At 40.5% G+C, this 15322-nt stretch overlaps 1 protein-coding gene across 1 annotated transcript; it reads left to right on the top strand.

Annotated features, from left to right (window-relative positions):
* Positions 1-4554: 4554 nt before the first annotated feature.
* On the top strand, positions 4555-9828 carry LOC145565640 (uncharacterized). Its single transcript, XM_081625576.1, has 6 exons — positions 4555-4885; positions 5081-6886; positions 7382-8031; positions 8200-8397; positions 8500-9126; positions 9454-9828. Exons 1-6 carry the CDS (start codon positions 4555-4557, stop codon positions 9826-9828), a joined length of 3987 nt encoding a protein of 1328 aa, XP_081481702.1.
* Positions 9829-15322: the final 5494 nt, after the last annotated feature.

The raw sequence follows: 15322 nt of genomic DNA, 5'->3' as shown, positions 1-15322 counted from the left end.
TAAATATATTATTCTCATAATAAGATACATACGGAAAATATATCACACATATATTTTCCGATATCTCATATCTCTAACAGAATATTTACTATTTATATATTTTTTTATAGAAATTTACTTATAAAAACTTATTTTTACAATTTAAGATTGAAATTCAGCGGATAATTTTTAAATTAAAGCAAAAATTCGATCACGGAATTAGTCTTCACAAAACCAACATTCTTCAATCATTTTCTCAAAAATCTTCTAGTACATCTAACATTGTATCGTGTAAATCAATGATGAATTAGAGGAATCTTCTATAAGAAAGGATCTTCCAATTCATAAAAAGGTTATAGCTTCTTATCAAATTGGAAAAGAATTATGTTGTGTATGGTTTTTTAAACACAAGATATATAATTCTAAAAATTAAGAATCAAAATTGTCAATAATATTCCAATAATTATACCTTTTCTACAACATTATTATAAGTGAATAGATTCTTAATTCTTTTAATATACGTGCCATGAGTCATTGCAGGGACACGTATGAAGAGTTTTTTTACACTTCTGGAAAAGTTGCAAGAAATTGGCAGCTTCATATGGTAATTAAAGTTGCTAACGCCATCTATTTACTTAGTGATTTTTTGACTGTAAATTCTTTATCATATCAATGTCTTCATTATTTTACACGTTGCTTTATATGGCTCACTCAACATCTTTTAGGTTTTGTTCCATTCACCATATTTCGCATGCTACATTACTTGTTCTTATTCCAAACATAATTTAGGATAAAGTCAAATCAATAACCAGAAATAATTACGTTACACTAATCAGATCAAATCAGAAAATACATGTATCTTTTTTTTTTTTTTTAAAAAACGTTCATGTAATACTTCTTTTCAGGATAGCATTGAACTGAATAGACTGACGACATATCCCATTTGATTTAGACGCCCGGACTTGGGGTAAGACATGAACTAGTGTCTAGTACTAACTCATTTCATTTATTACTACCTCTTAGCACATATTTTCTCATAATATGATAAGCCTTGATGAGAAGAGCTCAAGATCTAGGAACACTTTACTCTAAAATAGCGGATGAGGTAACCCTTAAAAAATAAATACATAAATAAAACAAAGACGGACAGTAATATTAAGACACGGTATGGTAATGTCCATTCTTATTGGTGCCGTACTCATAGAGCAAGTCATTTTAATTCTAAAATTGAAAAGGAAAAAAAAAATAATAATAAAATAGAACATAAATCATAATTTTTACATGCGTGATTTCTATCTTTATACAACAGTATAGTTGCATAAAGAATGAAAAAATATATTCAAATTCAATGGTAAAAACTCAAGATAATGGTAAATAATAATGTTATCCACGTTTATAAATAGTTGCACTGACTTAAATTGGGAAAAATGCAGCGGACAAGTAATGTTCCTGAATGGAGTCTCTGCTTATTCCCTCAGAATTTGTCTTTTTGTCACAAACAACAATTTAATTCCATAATTAAACACATAATTTGTCTTAATGCGCACCATGATGTGACATTTTTAGCACATTTTTTGTTAATGGTATCAACTTTTTCCTCAACTAATATGGTTTAACACTAGACGACCATCCATATATGTTATGTTATTTTGTTGTTAATGTCTGCTAATACATTTTGCACATGATAATCTTTATAAGATGTTATACAATTATATATAAAAATGAAGTAAATTATATAGAGATTTAAATCTAGTTCAAATTAGTCAATTATATTCTTGTGTTTATTTGACTCATCAATACCGGTTGATGAGATGACTTAGCTTGGTAGTTGGTACTTTATATATACAAAAATTATATTTTAAAAAACCCTCATACATAAATAAAAGTCCCCTTTGATCGATTTTCTTCTCCAATATGCTATTTAGCTCCCTCTCTCTTTACCCACTATCAGTTTATATGGCCTCGAAGGACACCTCACGCATTTACTTCAATTTTGAAAAAAAAAAAAATCGAAATATGCCCAAAAGTACGATATTATGACCTTAATTTTGAACAATTTTTGGCTTTTCTAGACTCGAAAAGGAAGTAGGCGGGGTGTGTGCTTCCCATAGAGCACAAGATACCCCATGAGTGCGTTTAAGTGGGTGGAACCGACACTTTGCCTTTAAAATTTCGATTTACCCGTTTACAAATTATGCCCTTATCATTAACTCAAGGCCACCACTAGCTCCTATATGGCCAATTAGGCGACTAATAGTCATATAAACTTCCACACATTATTATATGACCCCGATATTCATCCCCTACAATTTCAAGTCTTTTCTCCCAAAAACTCCAAAATTGGTCCAATGTCAAGACCGTTTTGACTCTTAGCAATTCGCCAATTCATTTATATTTGACTAATCAAGATCACCGTTTGTTGAGATGACTTGGTTCTTTAAAAAAATGACACCTACCCCTTCTCTTTTGCCTTCCTTCTTTATTTGATTGTCATGTTTATCTGATTATAAAAGAATTTCATTCAAGTTTTAATCCCTTCTCCTCTCTTAATTGCATTTAGGGTTATGTTTTAATCCCTTCTCCTCTCTTAATTGCATTTAGGGTTAAGTTTAATTATTGCATTTAGGATTCTTGTTGTGGGTGTGGTATACCCATTTTGTAACTTAATTAATTAAAGGTGTAGATGATAACTATGACACTTATATCACAAGGATCCTTCTGGTGACATTATAGAGGATCCTTGATAACAAATTAGGCGGAGAACGTGACATTTATCATTACTTTTAAAGAGGAGATAGCGTATACATTAGTAACAACATTACATGCATAATCAAAAACACTAATACAATTATCTTAATGAGTTTGATCAATAATGTTAATTTTTCTTGGGATAAAGCTCAAACTTCCTTGTGGAGTTGAGTGATATAGTCACCTAATATTCTAAAGTGTCCTTTTCTTAAAATTCCCCAAAGCTTCAATAATGAACTTATAATTAAAGCTCTTTTTCTACTAATTAATTAGAAACCAAGAAAATGAAGTTTAATTATCTAAGTTAGCCAAAGATTAAGATTATTATTGGTAGAAAGTAAAATAGTGACCTTAATTAAGAAAAGTAATGTCACATAATTTATTTATTTCTTATAAAAAGCAAACTTTAGGCAAAGTAAGTGAATGTAATAGTTCAAGTTATCAGTCCAATCAAATAGCACTTAAGATTAAACAACAAATAATTTGTAGCATGCATAGTAATTTTATGTCGGATGACCGACCAATAATAAGCCAATAGGTGAGTGGTATTGGCTAGAAAGTTATAATTTTATGTACGATGAGGCAACTTAAAACATGGCCAAAGTCAACAATTTCAACTCATTTTTTATAACAATGATGATTCGTTTATTGGAAGTGGACAAAAAAATACCATGCATTCTTTAAATAATTTAACGTCTGATTGAAGAACAATAACTTTCCATTTTTGTAGGCAGTAATAGATGATGGTAATAATAATGCTGGATGGAAAAGTCTTCTAATAATTAATTATCAATAAAAATGCATCCGTGAAAATGCATGAGATTTGTCGATTTGCTAGGAAAAACAATAATAAAATTTCCTTTGTTTAACCTTTTGAAAATACTTTGTTGTTTGATTGTTATTGTTTGAAGATAATTTCGATCTTGATTGATTGGTTACAAAAATTATACTCGTGTATGGAGTAATAAATAAAGTTGAGTGTTTTCAATGTGGTATGATGCGTGGCACATTGAGATGAGGAGAGTATTTGAGGTTTGCTCTCGTCCTCTCACTAACCTATACTTTTGTTAATAATATAGATTACTCGACACTGATTATGCATTTTTCACTATTAAAAGTTGAAATCGTTGTGAAATTGTATGGGATGATATCTGGGCATGACCGGATCGCAAGGAGATGCTGATATGTTGCAGAAAGAGGACATGTCGGCCTGCCGCAATTTAACACGTGGCAACAGAAACTCGACACTTGGCACAAAAGGTTGTGCATGGGTGAAAGCCACCTGTCAAGGTAGATTACTATAAATAAGTAGGTAAGACCTCATTAATGAGGACATTAATTTCACTCGCTCTCTAATCTCTCTCTACTTTATCTCTCTTACTTATCTTCTCTTCTCAAACACTTTCTGACTTTATCATCGGAGTGGTTATCCCCGGATCACCCCGGGGTTAGCTAACTTCTTCTCATTGTGTAGGTTCTCAGCTTGCCGATAGGGGTATCAGAATCTCAGGTCCGAGTTCCTGGAAGAGTTGGGATCAGACAGAAACAATTTGGCGCTAGAAGGAGGGGCAATTGATCACTTCTATCGCCTAAGAACCTCACACAAAATATATATATACAACAACAATAATCATGGCCGGAAACAATTTTAACAATGGAATACCAGTAGGACAACCCCAGGTGGAGATAGTAGACGAAACCCATACCCTAGAGGGTAATCAGCTTCATATGCCGATAACCCCCCCTGCAGGAGGATGGGAGGCAGAGGATCCTATGGCGGCATTTACTCCAGATGAATTGGAAACAGCCGCAAGGGTGATGAGTGCAATGAGTAAGAAGAGAAAGGAGGCTGAGGCGGCACGGGCTGAAAGAGAAGCTGCTCAGGCCGATAGAGGAACATCGCACCGTCACCAGGAGGAACAACATAATCAGCTGGAGAACTCGTCAAGGAGACCCCGATATGAGTCGCCAGTAAGGACGCATACAACATCACGGCAGGATGAGCAATCCTCGAGTCGTGTTGTGAGTACCAGAACTCAGCAGCAAAGAAGCTCGCAAGTAGTAGGTCAAGCAGTACGCACGATAGTGCAGTTAAGGGCATCCCCATTTGCCCAACACATCTTAGATCAACCAATGGAGAAGGTGAAAATGCCGACTTGTAGATATGATGGAAGAGGGGATCCGGCAAGATTCATAACGTCTTATGAGGGACACATGATGCTGTACACAAACTCAGATGCAGTTTGGTGTAAGGTCTTTCCGACAACCTTGATTGGGGCTGCAGCCGATTGGTTTAACAACCTTGAAGTTGGGTCAGTAGATAGCTTTGAAAGACTGACTGAGATGTTTGTAGGGCAATATGTCAGTAATAGCGTGAGGCAGAGAACTTCTGGAGAATTGATGGCCGTGGAGCAGAAACCAGATGAATCTTTGAGGGATTACATCAGGAGATTCAACAATGAGGCAAACACTATTCCGAAGTTACAACAGGAGATAGCCGTGATGGCTTTGATGAATGGGTTAGTTGATTCGGATTTCAAAAGGTATCTTACAAGGAAGAGTCTGCCGACATTGGCGGCAGCGTTCAGCAAAGCTCACGATTACATAAAGAGCGAGGAGCTGTTGAAGACGAGTAGTAGGCATATGGTGGCTGGAAAGGGGCAAAGTCAAAATGAGGGGACCTTGTCTGGAGGGAGCAGGCCGAGAGCTCCTGCCCCAGGAAGGGGAGGAGGGAGTCGGCAAGATACCAGACCGACAAGACTGCCAATGAGATACAGCACTTACACCCCCCTGAATGCGCCAAGGGCTGCAATCTTCTCAGTGAATCAGAACAGAGAAGATTGGTCAAGGCCGATTCCCATGAAAGCAAGGTCGAGGGACGTGAAGAAGTACTGTATGTTCCATAGGGATGTGGGGCATTATACAGAAGAATGTACCCAATTGAAGGACAACATTGAGGAGTTGATCAGGAAAGGGCACCTAACACAATACCGGTTGAATACCGGCAGGAGTCTACAGCCAACACAAACAGTTGAGAGGCAGCAGATAGAAGCGAGGCCCGAAAGGACACAGGGGAGGATAATCCGACAAGGGGATGCAGGAATACCGCCGTTATCTACAGGGAGAGTGGATGTGATAACGGGGGGGCCGATTCACGGAGGGACAATTAGTGGAGCGAAAAAGCATTTAGCGGAGCACCGTCATCTTGTTTGTGCTTTAGATGTAGATAATCGTCCTCGGCCAGCATCAATACCACAAGTTGTATTTACAGAAGAAGATGCACGAGGTGTAGTGTTCCCACATGATGATCCGTTAGTCCTGATAACTAAGATCAATGGGGCTGACATCAAAAGGGTACTGGTGGATGGAGGTAGTTCAGCGAACGTGTTGTTTATGCAAGCTTTTACCGAAATGAATATAGGAAGGCAATATTTGAAGCCGGTATCATACCCTGTGATCGGTTTTAATGGATCGACAGTGAGGCCAGAGGGGAGCATTGTGTTGCCTGTAAGGGTTGGTGATGGACCACAAGCGAGGGATGTGATGGCAGAGTTTTTGGTGGTAGGTGTCAAGTCGGCTTATAACGCAATTATCGGCAGACCGATAATTCATGACATGCAGGCTGTTGTATCAACATACCATTTGGCAATAGCCTATGTATCGAACTTGGGAGCTGTGGAAAAGGTGTATGGAGGTCAGGTTATGTCGAAAGCCTGTTATGTAACAGCTTTGAAGAACCCAGTTGGTGATGCCGCAGTTCCATGCAACCCAACAAGGGAAGGTGAACCGACAGTGCAAGATTTGACAATGAAAAACTTTGATGCAAGACCTGAAGAAACACCAAGGCCGTTGCCGGGTGGAGAAACCGTCCAAGTTGAATTGCAGCCAGGCGACCCCAGTAGAACAGTGAAAGTTGGGGCAGACATGGATGTGGAGACCAGGTGTAACCTGATAAGTTTATTGCGCGAGAACGCCGACGTCTTTGCGTTCTCGGCCAGCGAGATGCCAGGCATACATCCTGAGGTAATGGAACATAAGCTGAATGTTGATAGAAAGTTTAGACCGATAAGGCAGAAGAAGCGTAATTTCTCGACTGAGAAGATAGAAGCGATCCAGGCCGAGGTGAACAAGCTCTTGGCAGCAGGGTTTATAGAACCCTGTACATATCCCGAATGGTTGGCAAATGTAGTAATGGTGAGGAAGCCGACAGGGAAATGGCGAATGTGTGTGGATTTTACAGATTTGAATAAAGCTTGCCCTAAGGATTGCTACCCATTACCTCGGATAGATAGGCTGGTAGATTCAACCTCTGGTCATGCCATGCTTAGTTTTCTAGATGCATTCTCAGGATATCACCAGGTCAGCATGCATAAGGCCGACAGAAATAAAACGGCCTTTATAACAGATGTAGGTGTGTATTGTTATAAGGCAATGCCATTTGGGTTGAAAAATGCAGGGGCAACCTATCAGAAGTTGGTGGATAAGATTTTTGAGAAACAGAAAGGGCGGAATGTTGAGGTGTATGTGGATGATACGATAGTAAAGAGTAAGAACAAAGAAGACCATATAGCCGATCTGAGGGAGACATTCGAAACCTTGAGAAAATATCAAATGAAGTTGAATCCAGAGAAGTGTGTTTTTGGGGTGAGATCAGGGAAGTTTTTAGGTTTTATGGTTAGTGAACGGGGGATAGATGCAAATCCTGATAAGGTAAATGCGGTGCTTCAAATGAAACAACCAAAAACCATCCGTGATATACAAAGGTTAACGGGCAGGATGGCAGGGCTAACAAGATTTATCAGCAAATCAGCTGATAAAGCACTCCCGTTTTTTATGGTACTGAGAAAGAATAAGGCATTTGAGTGGGGAAAAGAACAAAGTGATGCCTTAGAAGTAGTGAGGAATCATCTTAAATCTCTTCCTACAATTGCCAGGCCTGAGAAGGGAGAAGTGTTACAATTATACATCTCAGCATCACCAAAAACAATAGCGGCCGTTTTGTTGGTAGAAAGGAAGAGACAACAACAGCCGATTTACTTTGTCAGCCATGTCCTGAATGCGGCAGAACGCAGATACCCAGTTATAGAGAAGATGGCTTTAGCTGTACTGGTAGCAGCCAGGAAGTTAAGACCTTACTTTGATGCACATCCGATAGAAGTACTCACCAATCATCCCCTAGAGAAGTCACTGCGGAAAATGGATACGTCTGGTAGACTACTGACATGGGCAGTAGAGTTATCGGAGTATGAAATAAGTTACAAGCCTAGGACGTCAATTAAGGATCAAGCGTTATCAGATTTTATTGTTGAAACCACATACACAGATGAAGAAGAGGAGTTGGGAACATGGCAGGTATCAGTTGATGGATCAGCCACAGCAACGGGGGCAGGGGCCGGAGTTGTGATAACGGCTCCAGATGGAAAAATATTTGAATACGCCATGAAATTTAAGTTCAAGGCAACAAATAATGAGGCCGAGTATGAAGCTGCAGTAGCCGGAATGCAGCTGTCAATAGCGGCAGATGCAAAACGGCTAGTTTTGACAACTGACTCTCAGCTGGTGTCAAGCCAGTTTAGTGGGGAATACGAAACTCGAGAGCCAGCAATGGTGAAGTATTTGGAGAAAATGAAACAGTTAGCGGCTCAGTTGCAATACTTCGAGATTAAACTGGTTCCGAGATTGAAAAATGCTCAAGCAGATGCATTGGCAAGATTGGCAAGTTCAAGCTTCAATGACTTGGAAAGAACAGTTATGATTGAGATTTTAAAGCAGAGAAGCATAGATGAGATACCGGCGGATGTCAATTGTGTTGAAGTGGAGGATCAGTGGTACGATAAAATACTGGCATACATCGTTCATGGTGTAGGGCCAACAGATAAAGGGGAGCTGAAAAGGTTACAGAAGGACAGTGTGTGGTTCGTTATGTACCAAGGCCAGTTATACAAAAGGGGGTTCTCACTGCCGTTGCAAAGGTGCATAACGGATCTTGAATCCGCAAGATTAATGGAAGAATTGCATGAGGGAAGTTGTGGTAATCACCTTGGAGCAAGAGCTTTGTCCAGAGAGGCAATGAGAAGGGGATATTACTGGCCGACAATGAACGCAGATGCAAAGGCTTATGTTAAAAAATGTGAAAAGTGCCAAAGGTTTGCCCCAATTATCAACTTTCCCCCGAACGATCTAACTCCGATGCTGAACCCAATCCCTTTTGCCCAGTGGGGAATGGATATAGCAGGCCCATTCCCATCAGCCACAGGTGGAAGAAAATATCTGATAGTGGGAATTGATTACTTCACCAAGTGGATAGAGGCAGAACCAGTAACGAAGATAACGGCATCGGAAGTGAAAAAGTTTGTATGGAAAAACATCTTCACGAGATTCGGGTTGCCAATGGCGATGGTTTTTGATCATGGAACTCAATTTGACTGTAAACCAGTCAAAGATCTCTTAATGATGTATAAAGTAAAATTTGCTTATGCAGCAGTATGCCACCCACAGTCTAACGGCCAGGCAGAAGCAGCAAATAAGCAGATAATAACGGCAATTAAGAAAAAGATCGAAGACGCAAAAGGTTTATGGGCAGATTTGATACCAGAAATATTATGGGCCAACAGGACAACGATGAGAGAAGCCACAGGTGAATCCCCTTATACTGGCCGTTAAGTAAAGGCCGATTCCCATGAAAGCAAGGTCGAGGGACGTGAAGAAGTACTGTATGTTCCATAGGGATGTGGGGCATTATACAGAAGAATGTACCCAATTGAAGGACAACAGTTAGATTTACTCCTACGGCAACAGTTAGATTTCTTGCCAGAGCTAAGAGAAAAAGCAGCAGTTAAGTCAGCTGTCTTTAAAGAAAGAATGTCACGGGCCTACAACAGAAAAGTATCATATAGGCCGTTAAGTAAAGGAGATCTAGTCTTACGAAGAACCGCAGCAACCGGTAAGGGAAATGAAGACGGGAAGCTGACTGCAAACTGGGAAGGGCCTTATCGGATAAGAGATGTCGTCATCCAAGGGTCATTTTACCTAGAAACCCCGGATGGGACACCTCTAAAAAATGTATGGAACTCCGCTGTATTGAAAAAATACTATGTGTAATGAACAAATCCTTATTGTTTGAAACTGATATCAAAAAAGATATCGGTAATGAATGAAGAAGTATTCAGACAATACGCATTGAAATAGGCATCCTCCATTTAACAGAACATCGTTAAGTGGGATGGACAGCTAAAAACCGCTTCCATGAAGATAACAGTTATACAACCTGATCAGTTGTATATGTTAACTCATGAGGTTGCTGGTTCAAAATATAAATACCGGCCAAATCAATTCGAGTATACGCCGACATGAGGCGTAGCTCAGAAAATGATCGCCGAGAGGGTACCTAACTGGCTAAAACAACACAGCAGTAGGTGACCAGTGTTATAATCTGAACCAGCAACAACCGTTCGCTTTTATGTTCGCAGCTCAGTGTGCATAGCTCTAGCGTGAACTATGTACACTGGGGGGGACAAGGAATGATATGGCGTTCATATGCGTTGTGATATCCATAGTATGCTGATAAGTTCATATGTGTTGTGATATCCATAGTATGCTGATAAGTTTTTAAAGTATGCTGGTAATTTTTATATGCAATTTCATATGCGTTGTGATATCCATAGTATGCTAATAAATTTTTAAAGTATGCTGGTAATTTTTATATGCAATTTCATATGCGTTGTGATATCCATAGTATGCTGATAAGTTTTTAAAGTATGCTGGTAATTTTTATATGCAATTTCTCGAGCCAGGTTTTAGATCTGGTATCTTCGGAAGCTGGTGTCTTTAAAAAGGTTTCTAACTGGAAGTTTTCGGATTTTAGACAAAGCATTAGGTAAGTAACTATTTTTTGCAATTTTTTATGCGTTGAAAACTAGCAAGGCGAGGCAACATGATTATCATAACCTTGTTTAAAAACAGGCAAACTAGAAAATGATAAGTAAAGAGCAACACAGTTATGATAAAAGTATAGAATTTTGAAGGCAAACGGCAGCCGGTAAAAATAAAAATAGGTTTACACAACAAATAAAATTAACAGCCGACAGGCATCACCACAAAAGAGGGGTATATGCCGATAAAACAGCACTGCCAAAACATGTTCGTGCATACAAAAACAATAAAAGAGTTACGGCTGATAAGGCCCAATGATACAAGACCCACAAGAGGATGTCGGTGATGACTGCCCGCCCCTTCAAGATTGAGCATTCTCAGGCACTGGGGAATCCAAAATGCTGGGATTGCTGGGGCCGTCATCAACAGTTGGCGCCAGGTTATACAAGTCCTCATCAGAAAATTGCTGCGCCTCAAAGCCAGAAGGGATCTTGTAAGCTTCCTCGCCGAAAGCCTTTTCAATTTTTGCCCAATCATCCTTCTTCCAACCGGCGGCGTGAGCAATACATCTCTGAGCAGCGGTCCAACCTCCATCAAAACGATCTTGGAGTTTGGAGCAGAACTCATCAGAGGCTAGATAACGGCCGACCGCTCTCCGACGGATACCAGGTTTGTCGGCTTCCATTTTTTGAACCTTTTCTTCAAGGCTCTTAATTTTAATCCTGGCATCCCGGAGATCTTTTTCAACTGAGGGAAGCCGCTCAACGACCTTGTTTTTCTCAGTGATCTGAGTCTTTAAACTTTGCACCTCTAGCTCGAGGTTGGCAACCCTCTCAGCCTTGACCTTCAGCTCCGACATCTCCCTGTCATCTTTTTCTTTTATTTTCCTCAAATCATCGAGGGCCTTTTCAGCATTTTTGATGACCTCCTGCATGGCACTTTCGCTGGCAGACGCTTGATGATGTTTCTCCTGGTAGTAACGATACATCTCAACCAGCTCTGTGCCAGACATGACGGCCTACAGAAATGTGTATTTAAGTAGAAGTAGGGAAGCCGAGAATGCTACATAAAAATATATATATAAAGATATGAGATAATAATATGTATACGTACCTTCATCATGTTGTGCATGTGGGTAGCAGCAAGGGGGCCGATTGGACCAGCAGGTCTGTCCATTGGCAGTGTCAAATTGCTCAACAGCCGGTAACCGAGATTTCCACCTTGCATTGGGTCATCAGTTATCATAGATTCGTTCCGGCCGACATCCATAGCAGGCTGCCAACGGTCGCCGGAATGGCCGGGAGGGACAGCAAACCCCTTCAGAACCTCATCTGGAAACCTTCCAGAAACACGCTCAATCCATTGATTGGACCGATAAGTCAAGGCTGGGATGCTGGAATCTGACCCAGCCGTTGTAGGAGCAATTGCGGTGGTTGCCTGAGGTTGACGGGGAGATTCAGCAGAAGTGAGATCTTCGATCTCAATACCCTGAATAACCTTCTTCACAACGGCCTCAGGGCTTTTAGTTTTGTTGACAGTCGGGGTCTTTTCAGGCACCGACTGGTCCTTCTTCTTCTCGGGCGCCGATTGATCTTTTTTCTTTTCAGCACGCCCTTCAGGTTGCCTGGGGCTGGAGATCACAATGCCACCTCGCCGATTGGCTAGAGGTGTTAGCTTTCTTTTCTTGGCATTATCATCGGCCATGATCTCAGCTCTTCTCTTGGCACTAATGGCTGGAGCACGCCCACAGACGGAAGCAAGAGTATCGTAGGGGTCGGAAGCTTTGGGGCAGCGCCTGATAACCCTTGTCCCGTCAGAAGATAGGCCGAGTTGTCTGTTATCCAACTTATCAATACCTGGTAAAAAGGAATGTAAATTCAATAAGTTAAAAAAAAAAAAATAATAACAATAAAAGGGTAAGGAAGGTAACACTAAACAAGTAAACTACGCCGTTTTCATTATGAAAATAAGAACATGAATAATAGGCGAATAAGAGTAATAAAACCAAGAAGGATAAGCTATACCATGCTGGTCAGTCCAACAAAGACCGACACGAGATAGCGGCGCGTTGCCCAGAATGTAACTCACATTCGGCACCCACACCGCAGGAATTAGACGGACCTTGCCGTCGCCTTCATCATGTTCAGAGATGTCAAAGTGATTGACAGCCCTTTCTTCATGCTTCCCGAGATCTCTCTCGGGGATTGAATCAAAATGGGGATGAGGCTTGAAAAAAGTCCTCCTCAAAGGAAAATCCTCTGGGACTGAAATAAAGAAAAACTTATCCTTCCAACCTTTGCAGCTAGATAGTTTAGGATGGACGGTATATTTGTGGGGTTGGGTATATAAAGACCACCACCCATCTGATTGACCATCTCTCTTTAAGGTAATAAGCCGTCTGAATACATTAAGGGTTAGAGGGAAGTTCCGATATAGCATAACCCAAACTGTAGCAATAACGGCACGAATAGTTTGAGGGGTTAACTGAACCAGGCAAACGTTCCAGGCCTTCAAGATTTTAGCAACAAAGGGATGCAAAGGAAAACGGAGGCCAAAATCTAAGTGCTTCATGTAAACAGCCACGGAACCAGCTGGACAATCCAACACTGAAGCTCCAGATGGAGGGAGAGACAACTCGTACCCATCAGGTAAGTTAAAGAACTTTTTCGCACGACGGCAATAGTCCTTTGTAATTGCCGTTTTCCTGAAAGCTTCACTTATCTTTTCCTTTGCAACTTTTCCGTCGTTGGCAAGAACTATAGGTTGTCGGAACTCAGCCCTATCAGTTTCAGAATTATACCCCTCGTCCAAATTCTCTTCCTGGATAACCTCGGCCGTTAAGTCAACAATGTCATCCCTACTCTCATTATTTACACTGTCTTCCTGAGCGTCGTCATCTCTTAAAACTGAGTTGACGGCAGAGTCATGAACAGGAGATGACGGACCTTCTTCAGCGGTCAAAGGGATGTCATCCTCAAGTTCTTCTTCAGAAGAACTTACAACCTGACCTTGTCCAGGTCTTTTACTAGATTCCGCTGCCTTGGCGGCCTCAGCTGCTTTAGCTGCTTTGGCGGCCTCAGCGGCTTCACGGGCGGCGGCTCGAGGTTGATAACTTGTACTCTTTACCCTTGGCATAGTGTTTATACCTATATTGCCAACGTTAGTGCCGTATTGATTAAAATATCGTCTCCCAGTAAAGCTGCGTAAGTGATAACGGACATTAACAGGTTCAACGTCAAGAATTTCAGTATCGGCAGGGATATCAGGGTTAGTAGGGTGAAGGGCGCTTTCACGGTGGGCAATGGTCCTATGTATCATAAAAGCACGTTTTTCTTCTTCAGAAGTTAACGTCTCAAAAGGGTAGTCAATGTTATCAGAAAGGGAAGACGAATTACCTTGATTACTACCGATTTCTTTGCCTAAAGATTGTCTAATTAAACGGCGCCTAGCAGTACTAAGGTTAGGAAAATTCTCTTCGACACTATCTTCAGACATTTAATTGAATATAAGGAAATAAAAACAGCATGAAAAATCAGGGGTTAGGGTACGAAAATACCTTCAATGAAAATCGCGGATTTAACACCTCTAACTGATAAAGAAACGACGAAGAAAGAGAAGGTACGCCCGAGGAGACGGAATGCACAAACCGAACGCGAGGAAGATAAGAAAGGACAGAACTGTGGTCAGCCACTTAAACTTTTTCGAGAGAAAACTGGGAGGGAATGCAAAGTAGTAAGAAAATGGCGGAATTTTGATCTAAAAAAGGGGAAGCTGAATGGCCAATCGAAGTGAAAGGCGGTTCAGAGATCCGACGGCTGTTAATTGGCAAACTTTTTCAAAAAGCAGCGGCAGGATTTGTGACTACCATAACGTAGAATGTCACGGGCCTACAACAGAAAAGTATCCTGGGAACGAATATATGACACGTGTAAAAATTTTCCCGCCCAAGCAAAAAAAAAAAAAAAAAAAAAAAGGAGGAAAAGAAGAAAAACGGTTACACTACCATAACGTACCCTTTGTAATGAACTGACCTTGTAACCTATCAGCATACAAGGTCAGTTGGGGAGGAAAACGGAGTTTTTCGCTCCCAGGTTTTTTGTAATGAAGTGACCTTGTAAGCTATAGGCATACAAGGTCACTTGGGGAGGAAAACGGAGTTTTTCGCTCCCAGGTTTTTTGTAATGAACTGACCTTGTAAGCTATCGGCATACAAGGTCAGTTGGGGAGGAAAACGGAGTTTTTCGCTCCCAGATTTTTTGTAATGAAGTGACCTTGTAAGCTATCGGCATACAAGGTCACTTGGGGAGGAAAACGGAGTTTTTCGCTCCCAGGTTTTTTATAATGAAGTGACCTTGTAAGCTATCGGCATACAAGGTCACTTGGGGAGGAAAACGGAGTTTTTCGCTCCCAGGTTTTTTGTAATGAAGTGACCTTTTAAGCTATCGGCATACAAGGTCACTTGGGGAGGAAAACATAACTTCTCAGCAAATAGTAATAATAAAAGTACTACAAGTAGCAAATTAGCATAACACTTCTCAGCAAAAGGACATAGAGCTTAAAAATATATGAATATGTAGAAGTTAATTTGCCTGGATACAGGCCAAGCGATTAAAATGGATTATGAAAACGACAACATTGGTAATGACACTTTGTTAGTAAGCAGCACTTGACAACATACAAGAAATGTTGTTACAATAAAATTTCCAATTTAGGGAAGAGTCGG

Source organism: Chenopodium album, chromosome 10, assembly GCF_948465745.1.
Source record: "Chenopodium album chromosome 10, dcCheAlbu1.1, whole genome shotgun sequence".
NCBI classification, from domain to species: Eukaryota; Viridiplantae; Streptophyta; class Magnoliopsida; order Caryophyllales; family Amaranthaceae; genus Chenopodium; species Chenopodium album.
The sequence above is the reverse complement of the archived record's forward strand: the minus strand, read 5'-3'. Positions and strand labels throughout refer to the sequence as shown.